Here is a 12,323-nt window from a genome sequence, read left to right as displayed (position 1 = left end):
CACTACCCACAGCTCCGTACACCAAAGTATGAAAAAGTTATTTTGTACAGGAGGTTTTAATATTTTTAAATGTATGAAAACATTATAAAACCTATACAAATTTGGTATCCACGTGATCGTACCGACCCAAAGAATAAAGTAGACATGTCATTTGGGACACAGAATGAAAGCTCTAAAATCCAAGCCCACAAGAAAACGTCGCAAATGTGGTTTTTCACCATTTTCACTGCATTTGGAATTTTTTGAAGTTGGTGAGTAAAAATGGAAGTGAAAAAAACAAAAAAGTCGTTAAGGGGTTAAAGCCTTTTTTTGTAAAGACAAGGGCATAAGAAGCTAAAAGGAAAACAGTTCTTGCCAGAGGGGGCTCACGCCTGCATGGTGGCGGTAGATTTCCTTTAATTTCTTCTGGAATTTCTTCTTCTGGGAGTATGAATTATTTTACATATGGCTGGGTTGTGGAGTTAAAAATAAAAATGAACTTACCCTTACCTTTCTCTGCTCCAGTTCTATCGCAGCACCACCAGTGACAGACCAGTTTGTATACATAGGTCAGCAGTGATGCATGTCTACAGCTGTGCTACTGCACTGAAACTTCTGCATCTGAAAATACTTAAAGGGGTATTCCCCAATACAGTATTCATGACATACATACAAGATATTTCATGAATAAATGATAGATGTGGGTTCTACTTCTGGGACCACTGACCTCCTTCCCACAGCCAGAGTGAATGGAGAGAGTTCTGCACATGCCTGGCCACTCTCCATTCATCTCTGTGACAATGTTGAAAGGGGTATTCCATGAATCAGCACAATTCATATACAAGTGGGCACTCAAAATATAAGCTAATGTGTAATTAGTTGTTATTTAAAATTTAGCTCCCCTTAGCAGAAAAATGCTGGTGACATAGACTGTAATGGAGAATTAAAATGCTACTGGCCCTTTAATCAGTCCGTTAATTTCTTCCGCGCGGTCCGTTGCAGGAAGAAGATGGCTGCTGGTCACATGTCCACATCACATGTCCTGTAGCTGCCTGGGCAGGGTCATGTGATCACCACTACGTTTGGCTGTAGTCGGTTGGTTGCAGTGCATCCAGTATGGTCAGTATTGTGGTAATGGCAGTTACACATCATTACTATAGTAACAGAGCAAGAAAACCTGTTACATCATCACTGGGAGAAGAGCATAGGAGGGAGGAGGAGTTACTGAGAACTAAAGGATCATGGAACTTGTAGTTTCCAGTGGCGGCCATCTTAGTTATAACTCCACCTACTTTAGAGAGGCCATAAATTTAGTAAATCATAAAATCAAACTATTTAAGCTCCGTTTTGTGACTAATGACATTGAGTATTGTTGTATTCATTTATTTATATCATCATGGGTTTTTGTGGCAGACGTTCATATTCCCGGAATACCCCTTGAAGTTGCATGGAGTAGCACTCTCTCCATTCAGCTTACAGCAGGAAGTAGTTAAGCAGACCTCTGTTCCTGAGATGGGTACAGGGTCCCAGAAGTGGGATCCACATATTTCATCTTTTCAGATATGTCATGCATAAGTAATACTAATAAGGAATACCTGTTGAATCTATTTAAATTTAAAAAATATTATCCCACAAAAAGAAATTTCAAAAAGTACTAATCAACATTTTTTCTTGTGCACATATTAAATTGTCCACTTGAAGGTTCAATTTGTTCATACTGCTCCATGAAAGACACATTTTTTTAAGTTCTTGGGAGGTCGAGAGTAAGAAACGGAAGCACAAAAATAGAAAGGTACTAAGGGGTTAATCAGTATATGTGCAGTCTGGTAATGAGGATTACTTTTCTTTTCTTCTAGAATTCTTACCACAAGCATTTGGAATGCCATTATCACAGGTCATTGCCAATGACAGAGCTCACAAGTTAAAGCAGGATTCTCAGAAAGACGAGCAGAAGGAGGTCTCAGACTTTGTTACGTCTATTTTGCCTTTTGGATCTAGAAGACAGAATAAAGAACTATCCAGTAGTAATTCATCTCTCAGCTCTACTTCAGAAACACCAAATGAATCCACATCTCCCAATACACCAGAGGCAGCGCCTCGGGTCCGGAGGAGGGTAAGTGTTGAGTCATGTGTCTGCCAATGAGTTATTCCTTCATTAATGTCATATAAATTGGAAATGATTTACTCATTCATTCATTATTTATTTGTCCCTGTGGGACATTTCATTTGAGTGAAAGTTACAAATTATAGATTAGTCAAAATTTCATAATAGTTTAGAGGTAGATTAAAATCTGTGAGACTTTGAAACCACTGATAGAATAAAATACAGAAGCGCCTTTTGGTGCGGATCCAACTGCAATAAGGTGAATAGTGCGGGATTAATACGGCTCACCTGGTGTAGAAATACAACATGCAGTGTATGCTTATAGGATCTTAAAATGCTGCAGCTTACCTGGGTTTAGCATCGGGTTTTGGAAGCGAAAAGAGTGTCATTAATAGGAAGATTTAAAAAATGTAAATATTGGCACTATTTGGCATTTGGGGCATTTGATGTCATTAATGTGATCACAGCAACGTAATTGGCTGGTCATTTTACCAATATAGTTTGAAGGGTATTGCAAAGTGATCAGGTAGATGACCCCCATTGCCAGGCAGCAGACAAAATCTCTGATTTCAAATGATCTCCCAGTGGTGGCGCTCCTAAAGTTTTTTTCCTATTCTGATGTTATATGCTGTGCAATCACCACATATGTACACATCCCTTTCCTTTCTATCCATGTACTTTCTGTTTGTGATTATGATTATGCCCAAATTGTGTTAAATACTGTTGGAATTTGCCTTATTCCTTGGGGTAAGAATCTGGGTCATGTCTCACCAGGAACTTAACTAAGAGAGGCAGGGCCCCATAGCAGACTTCTTAAAGGGCCCCCTTCCCCTTAAAAATATATACTTATTTAAATACTCACACAAATTGCAATCACATACATTCATATAATTATATACATACACATACAATTATTTCCTCATACACATGTATACAATCTTACACACACAGATATATACATTTATACACTTATGCATACAGTATATACAGATCTTATACACACACTGTATATATACTTATACCGACTGACAATATGTACACATCAAATACACATATATACAGTATGTATGTACACATCACATACAGCAAATGCACACATACATACAATACCATATACCAGTGATGGCGAACCTTTTAGAGACCGAGTGCCCAAACTACAACCAAAATCCACTTATTTAGTATGAAGTGGCAGCATGGCATTTCAAGCAGTAACTTATTGCTACCTGTTCTTCAATATCATTCAATTGTATTGGCTCTCCTAAGGCCACCAATGCAGTTGAAAGAAGGTGGGAAAATAAATTCAGACCATCATTGTAGCTTCTCTTCAGGAAGAATAGTGGGTCCAGCAGGATGACCTCCAAAGACAATGCAGTTCAGTCAACACCTTCTCACTTTTCCTGCAGTTTCAAACAGCCAGTAAAGTGTCACTTTAAAATAGCACTGAGAGTAGCATCCCTTAAGTTGCTTGGGACTAAAGGAAGATTTGGTGTATTTGGTCCTGTTTGGTGAAATTGGGGCGATGGTCTGGGTGCCCACAGAAAGGGCTCCGAGTGCCACCTCTGGCACCCGTGCCATAGGTTCGCCATCACTGCCATATACCAACATACAGTATATACACACACATACAGTATACGCACACATACATAGCTTATACACACAGCACATTCACATCACATATACACACATATAGAGCATATATACATCACATATACATAAAGTATATACTTCATATACACAAACATAATAAATACTTAACATATAGAGCATATACGCACAACATAAAATGTATAATGGTGCACATCCTCCGTTCTTCAGTGTGTCAGGTCAGCTGCTGGGGCACCCCTGACACTGTGGTGCTATGGCTGCTACCACTGTAATAACCCCCCTGTGTCTCTCCTGATTATGGGCACAACTCATGATGCGTTCACGCGTCTTTCCCCTACACATAAGCTACATAAATTGTGTCAAGTGCCTGTCTAATGCTTTCTCCTATTGTAACATTTAGCATTAACATTTATAGTCAGAGACACTGACAAAGCCTTCAGCTAAGAAAGAAATATCCCGGCACTCACTTTTCTTCTGTTTGCTGAAACGTTTTTAATCGCCGTTCACATGAAACATACAGAATGCGTTTCGGTTTATATCCAAGCCTTTATCAACTGCTAGTGCACTACCAATACAATAACAAATATATACAATTAGGAGGAGTCCCCTACTGTTGACGTCACACTACCGGCAAATTCAGGTCATTGTGTGAGACAATCAGGAGGTGAAGCAACAAGTGTCAATTATTTCGACATACGTTTCTATAGGTGGATAAAGAGGAGAGGGAAGAGAAGTTAGTATACAAAATAACAGAATCATAAAAACAATAACATGTATATATCCCATATCTTAAATCATCACAATGTTATGCCATCAGAATTAGACCTTTTATAGATAAGTAACATTGAAATCACAATTTAACCCTTGCGGTTCTAAGGGGCTAAGGGTATATATCCAAAATGCTTCTCTGTGCAATAGAAGCTGTTTCAGATTACCACCTCGTATTCTATTTTTTCTATCACCATGAATCTCAGTTGTGAGATAGTGTGTCCGTGCTTTTCAAAGTGGTGAGGAATAGGTTGAAATGTATTGTGGCACTGGATCGTAGACTTGTGCTTCCCGATCCTGTCTGAGACCCGTTGGATAGTTTCACCAATGTAAAGAAGGCCACAGGGGCATTTTATTAAATATATCACATTTGTAGAATCAGTTGTGAAAAAACCTTTCACTTTAAAGGGGTTAGCCTTCAGCTAAACAGTACTTTTTATACATCTATAAAGCATCACATGTAGAATAGTCTTACCAAAACAAACTGTCCCACAGTTTAAAAGCTATTGTCACAAATCCAAAAGATTAATGTTTCGTTCAAAATCCTCCACTCTGTGGTTATACAGGGAATAAGAATGGGATGCTAGGGATCCCTGTTTTTGTGAATAGTGGGGGTCTCAGCTGTACCTCCATGATTTAAACACTTATCATCTAAGGTGGAGCAAAAGCCTTTATTGGCTTGGTCTACGTTGTACATATGATAAGTTGACATAATGTATTTTGAACTCTCAAACACTGTAAAGAATTAAAAGATAGCCACAACACTCTTGTTTCAAACTACTATTACTAAAGTAGGACCTGGCATAAAATAATGAGTTTCTATGTACAGTACTATACCTCCCAAATTCTGGGTCGAAGAAAGAGTGACAAAAAGAGTGGTAAGTGCAGCCTGCCACAATTTTTTCGCATAATAAAAAACACCCCTTGTCCTGCCCGTGTTCCGCCCCCTAGTATGCCCGCACAGTATATAACCTAGAATAATGGTCTTACACTGTATAAGACCAGGGAGAGGAGGAGGCAGAACTGCAAGGCAACAAAAGTGAAGGTAGCAGGAGCTGGTCTCCTGGTCTTTGCTCTGCACCTCTAGTGTGTTGGGGCGGAGGCCAGCAGCTAGGACGGTTGGGAGCTAAACAGGACAGTTACATAAACTTTTCAACCTTTTACTGTGAATAAGTGCTCTAAAGGGCACCTGTCACCTTTTCTTCCAATTGGAAATGCATTTTTCCCTATCCAAAATGGGGCGTGTCATCAGGTATAAGAGTGCTTCTAGCAATGAAAGGCATTCAGAAATGTTATGTAAAGTTTTGGAGGATGCTGGTCACATTTTCTGCTATCTTAGATTTGCCTTGATGCATTCTCTGTTCTCTATGGGGCAGATTTATCACTTAGCACTAACATGCCCCTTTAGATGCACATTTTTCTGCCTTGTTGGACAGTCTTGACAAAAAACTGGCGCAGACACTTTATTGATACATGTGCAAGCAGTTTGCATGTTCTTTTCAGTGCAAAGTCAGATAGAAAACTGGTCCAAGCACTTAAATAAATGTGGGCCAATATGTGTGGAGAACGCACAGTGTAATACAGTAGCTGTGGAAATATGTGAGCTGCAGAGATAATCCACAGCCTAACAGATTTCTTCTGTGGGTTTATGATCCACCGCATATCACTATTTTGCTTAAGATTCAATCCTTGCATAATAGGTGCAATTTATTCAGACTAATACGCACTGTGAAAGTACAATGCCTTCTCAGTGATACTATAAACTGGAATTGGCCCTGCATAGAAGCACAATACAGAGCATGATCAACCATTTATCACCACACAAACCCAGAATCTGGCTGTAGATCATGTGCTCATTTAGTCAAATGATGTTTTTTTCTTCTACATCACTTCAGTTTATCGGAATTTCACAGTTTGCCTTGCACATTGAAGCAATAAAATAATAGAAGTTGATGAGGTAGTGCAGTTGTCAGCTTTTAATTGCTACCATCCTTGATAGAAACCAGAGTATAAATCAGATGTTCTGCTCATATTTAATAACATACTGCACAGATCCCTTTGAATATTTTTTGTACTTTTTACATTCTATTCCTTTTTTAGATGGGATAATTTATAACTCTGCCATCAATACAATTTATATATACTTTGTAGTCAGGAGCTTTGGGATAATTTGCTTTAGAAAAACCTATACACATAATTATCACAGCTTTTTATATGACATGGATTTTTATATAGATATCAGCTGTTTGTTGGTGCTTGAAGGGAATCCCAAATTCATATATAAAAGAAGAATATGCTATAAGTATCCAATTTATCTGGCTCCCACCTCTTGGACATGTTCTTATGTCAAGAATAGGGTTAACTTGTACTTATCTTACCTGCTGAGCTAGGTAGGAAAAGGTTAACCGTAAAATGTGTCTTATGCGATAAACCCCCAAAAAGTTTCAATTTCATTCCAGTATTAAAGCAAATCCACCAGCAGAGTCCCTCTGGGCTCTGTCTTCACTTAATTGTGTATGTCCCTTTGCAGGGCTTACTGCTCACCTCCCCTGGCCATACAGAGAACCAGTGAGCTGGTGACTTCACCCAGCTCTCAGCAATATCCAGGGATGCGTAGCCACAGAGAGGAGCAGTCGGCTGTGCAATGAAGATGGAGGAAGCGGGCGGTAAGTCCTGCAAAGGGACGTACAGAACTAAGTGAAGACAGAGAATCTCCAGCTCATTTGCATATTTTAACTAATACAAGACCGTAAAAAAAAAAGTTGAAGAACAGTAGATGCAGTGCAAGGGGGCACACAGGAGCATGTAAGTGACGGTGGTTTATATAATGGGTTCCTGCTGGTAGATTTGCTTTAAATACTCATACACACTGTAATATTATAGGTCCCATAAGGTTACAATATAGAATTACGTTTTTCTGAAAAATAGGGTTGTATATTTGGTTTATTAGAAACATTGCTTAACAGGGTAAAACTCTCCAATTAAGTATATATGGCATCCTGCAGTGGCTCATGCAGTCCCAATGCAAAAAGAATGCATGGTCACACAATTGCACGGCTCATTATATCACATACTTCTCTGATTACGATCAGTGATACTAACGAGCCCTCATCTGTGTGACCATGGTCAGACTTCTGTCCTCTGGATGTAAACCTAGAAGTTTTCTATGGAATGAAAACAAGCAGAGATCTAGAAAACCATGAGGAATTGATACAGACAGTATCATGGAAAATTGTATAACTTTTTATCATAAAAACAATAACATTAATTTCCTGTAATGGGAACACCCTTTAAGTACTAGCTTTTAAGGCTCAATTACAATGTAACAGAATCGTACATTTACTGCGGATTGTAAAATAACCTGATTTATTAAATGCAGTCTGTTTATAGGCTGGAACAAACATGAGTTTTTATGGTTAATTGTTTGTGGGTCATCATCTGCATCCAAAGATTCTTGGACCTTTAATTTCCTCACAAACAAACCACAAAGTTATTCTGAGTTCCAGATCAAATAAATACATAACTTGGCCAAGAAAACGTTGCTTGTGATTATCCCTTCTTGCTGTGGGAAACAGTGAATATTTTGGAACTTAAAAATTCACAGCAATTATTATCTTTCTTAATCAAGGCAGATGACTCGCATGAAGCCCTATGCCTTCCTTTTATACCATTGAACTGTGTTTGGATTGGTTTATAAATGAACTCACTCACACAAAAACACATTGAAATATATGTCTTCCCATTGCCAGCACAGCCTAAAGCACAATGCTGATTAATACATCAAATGACTGAAGAGAACAGTCTGCTCAGTACAATCGTGGCTTTCTCCTTTTCCAGTCATATAGGAACATGTGCACTTCTGTGAAGTTTGATTATTGATCTACAATCATTACTTATAAACAAAGGTAAAGTTTACCTTTCACATGGTGGATCTGCAATTTACATATTTCTACTTGTTCTGTTTGTGTATTTTCAACTACAGAAGATACAGCAAATGTGTATTTTAAATTCTTCATTGCCTTCACCAGACTATTATAGAAAGGTTTACACTCTTTATAACTAGTTTGTTGCTAAAAAAAACTGATTCATAGCCATTCATACATTAATAAATATTATTATGAACTGGACTAGATGGAATTTCACATTTAAAGGGGTTTGCCCATTAAAGAAATTCAAATTTTAATCCCCTACTGATGTTTATACAGTAAAGCAAATTTTTAACACTTTACTTTACAATTTTACTCTGTTTTATTGCTGTTTTAGCTCCTAACCCAGTGATGGTCAGTGTGAAATTCCAGATTGTGGGTGGAGTGTCTCTACACTTAATGATCCCTCTAGTGCTATGAGATGCTGTGTCCTGACAATTATCAGGGTACAGGTTTATCTTCACTTTTATTTAGCTTTGAAACATTCTACTAGTATCTGACACACAGAAAAAGAGAGATGACACAGATCAGAGATGATGAGATCCATGAGATGATTATAAAACACAATGACACTCTCAGCTCTGCTAATTCACCTATAACACACACTATCAGCCCTGGTATGCCTCACTCCTGGATAAAGACCTTATCTGTGGCTAGTAGAGTAAGTCTCTGCACAATGCTGCTTGCCAGCAGGAAGTGCCTGTCTATGAGCTTGTCTTGTAATGCAGGAAGGAGGGGCAGGAGGCAGAGAGCACTGCAGTGTGCAAACAAGAGAAGCTGTTCAATAGAAAAATCCAACCATAGTCAGAACATTTACGGTCAGATCCAGGGACAACCAGAATTGCGTACACCAGGACTGATAGAGACAGGTTGGAATTATACCTGTGAAATGCTGTATTTTTGTTAACAGTGAATTAGAGAATGTGTTATTTTGTTATCCTGAGTATATTAAATAATCTTGTCTTCATGGCAATACCCCTTTAAAGTCAATGTTATGAGATTTGATAAACCTGAAATCTACGAGCAGTGTTGTTACTCGGGTGCCTTTTAATAGATGTGGGTTACACTTCTGGGATCTTGAAGATAACTGTCTTAAGCACATTCAGGTCAAACAGTGCCCCCTCATGATATTATGGGGATCATCGCATTTAATCATTGTGGACACATATGAACCTGGCACTTAAACAGTTAACACCCACATTGCCAACACTGTCTGCTGTGATTTACTATTTGGTCATGGTTTGTTAAGGGGGTCAAATAGATACCTTATAGACGCATATAAATATCTAAATAATAAATGTTTTACAGTAATACTATGTAAATTGTGTTATTGCCAGTAACTCAGGGCATTTCTATCTTTGCAGGGTGCAATGTCTGTGGACTCTATTACAGATCTTGATGACAATCAGTCTCGACTCCTAGAGGCACTACAGCTGTCTTTACCAGCCGAAGCTCAAAGTAAGAAAGAAAAGGAAAGGGATAAAAAGCTCAGTCTAAACCCTATCTACCGACAAGTTCCCAGGGTTGTAGACAGCTGCTGTCTACATTTAGAAAAGAATGGTAAGTGTTAGACTGATGTTTCCAGGGGTTACATAGAGACTAATGGCACAGTAGTAAAATCTAAAGTAAAGACTCCACTATTCTAGTCAATACAAAAGTTACAGGAACTTGCCATTACACATGCATATATGTGCTTTTACTTAGTTTATAGCACTGACTTCAGTTTTGGTTAAAAATTATTATTTCCTTTGTGTCTACGTTTTTTTTTAACATAAACAACGAATTGTTGTAAATGTGTACTCTGGGACAGAGCTAACAGTAAAGTGTTTGCTTTTCTTTACTTCAAGAGCTGTGGATTATTGAACCACCATGGAAAATTCATATTCTAGGATATTCTAGTTGTTAGTAAAATAAAACATATTCAATACCAACAGTTATCAAAAGTGTCTGGGAGCAAAACAGTTTTATTTGCTCATGACAAACAATCAGCAAAACATGTATGCAATTTGCAGAAAAATGTTGTTCACATACACTATAATGGGGAATTAAAATGCTACTGGCCCTTTAAATAATCAGTTTATTTTCTCCACACGAAGCAGACACAGGCAAGAAGATGGCTGCTGGTCACATGTCCACAGTATATGTCCAGCACATGCCTAAGCAGGTCATGTGATCACCACTATGTTTGGCTGTAGTCGGTTGGTTGCAGTGCATCCAGCATCGCCAGTGTTGTGGTGAGACCCATAGTGAGGCAATGTACAGTGATGGCAGTTACACATCATTACTATGATAACAGAGCAGGACAGTCTGTTATATCCTCACTGGGAGCAGAGAATTAGATGGAGAAGGAGTTACTGTGTACTAAAGGATCTTGGGACTTGTAGTTTCCAGTGGCGGCCATTTGGGTTTAAACTTTGCCTACTTTACAGAGGCCATAAAATTTAGTGAATCATAAAATCAAACTATTTAAGCTCCATTTTGTGACTAATGACATAGAGTTTTGCTATATTCATTTATTTATAGCATTATGTTTTTTTGTATCGGATGTTCAAATTCCCGGAATACCCCTTTAAGGCTTACAAAGTCCATGCTATTAAAGAGACTTATGTTGGAACTGTCCATTTTCCCTAAAATGTCAATCTTTTTATTCTGAATGCTTATTTACACACAGGAGCATGATATAGAAATACAGAAAATGTGGTCATTAGTTACTACTACTACTCTTGTTGTTCCAGCTTTTGGAATATCCCCATGAATAACTGTTTCACTTTGTAAATACTATTGTGTTGTATTAGGGAATGGTCATTCATTTATTTCATTTTATAATCTATTTACAACTGCAGATCCTCTACTATCTTAAAGTAAATGCACACGCTTGAAAACAATTTAGTTTTTTTTCATATCCTAAGCAAGTCCATATTTTATTTTGATTCATTTATATGTATATTTACTAACCTTTGTTTGTCCTCTTAATACCAAAATATTAGAAATGTTGACATCTTACATGGGCTTTTTGCTCTTCACAGGGGTAATTTTCTAACTATGTTTTAGGGGCCTTGAGCTTATCACATCTTATAATGAGGGCAGCAGAATAGTTGGGTGAGCCACAAGTCACCGATTATGGTATATTAGCCTAAAAGCCCCAATAGCAATGTTCTGGACATGTACAAAAAATCATTTAAAATATCAAAATTTTAATGACATAATATTAGAAAAGTTTTTATATTGAAAAAAATAAAATACAATTTGCAAAATGTATTACCCTTTCAACTCGGTTTACCAGTAAACAAATTGTAATCTTTTTAGTTGTATTGCTTACTTATTACAAATGTGATCTTTTTGTTGTTTGCAGTGAAGCAGTGTAAAATTCCTCTGTTCTAAACAATTATAGAAACACATTATATAAATTTAACCAAATTAAAAGTACACTTACAGAATGCTTTCCTTTAGGTCTACAGACAGTGGGAATCTTTAGAGTTGGAAGTTCCAAAAAGAGAGTACGGCAGGTAATCCCCTCTTTTTATGTATAGTACATTGCTTTTATTGCAAGGATCTAGAGTTGATACTATCTTCCAAAGTCTTCTAAAGTCTATTGTAATTCTCTACTTAGATTCTAGGTTTTCTATTGCAGTATGCTTTATGAGTTACTTGATGTAACATAACTTTCTTTGTGCTTTCTAGCTACGTGAAGAGTTTGACCGAGGTGTTGATGTCGTTCTAGAAGAGGAGCACAGTGTACATGATGTTGCAGCCTTATTAAAGGAATTTCTTAGAGATATGCCTGATCCTCTACTGACCAGAGAACTTTATACACCCTTTATACATACCATAAGTATGTGTTTATATGTTCCATATTTATGTTTATAAGAGTCACATCTGCTTTTATAACTGCAAACACCATGCTATACCAGATCCACTTGTTGTTTTGATAGGAAGATATA

At 37.6% G+C, this 12,323-nt stretch overlaps 1 protein-coding gene across 3 annotated transcripts in view; it reads left to right on the top strand.

Moving 5' to 3' along the window:
- ARHGAP6 (Rho GTPase activating protein 6) overlaps nt 1–12,323 on the top strand; it is a 381,778-nt gene that overhangs the window by 352,983 nt on the left and 16,472 nt on the right. For all 3 annotated transcript variants that reach the window (XM_072135934.1, XM_072135935.1, XM_072135937.1), the window contains exons 4-7: nt 1,836–2,092; nt 9,747–9,942; nt 11,833–11,888; nt 12,064–12,214. In XM_072135934.1, the coding sequence (XP_071992035.1) occupies nt 1,836–2,092; nt 9,747–9,942; nt 11,833–11,888; nt 12,064–12,214 (660 nt within the window). The remainder of the gene's footprint in view (nt 1–1,835; nt 2,093–9,746; nt 9,943–11,832; nt 11,889–12,063; nt 12,215–12,323) is intronic.

Source organism: Engystomops pustulosus, chromosome 2 (assembly GCF_040894005.1).
Source record: "Engystomops pustulosus chromosome 2, aEngPut4.maternal, whole genome shotgun sequence".
NCBI classification, from domain to species: domain Eukaryota; kingdom Metazoa; phylum Chordata; class Amphibia; order Anura; family Leptodactylidae; genus Engystomops; species Engystomops pustulosus.
Note: the sequence above shows the minus strand (reverse complement) of the source record. Positions and strands in the feature narration are given on the sequence as shown.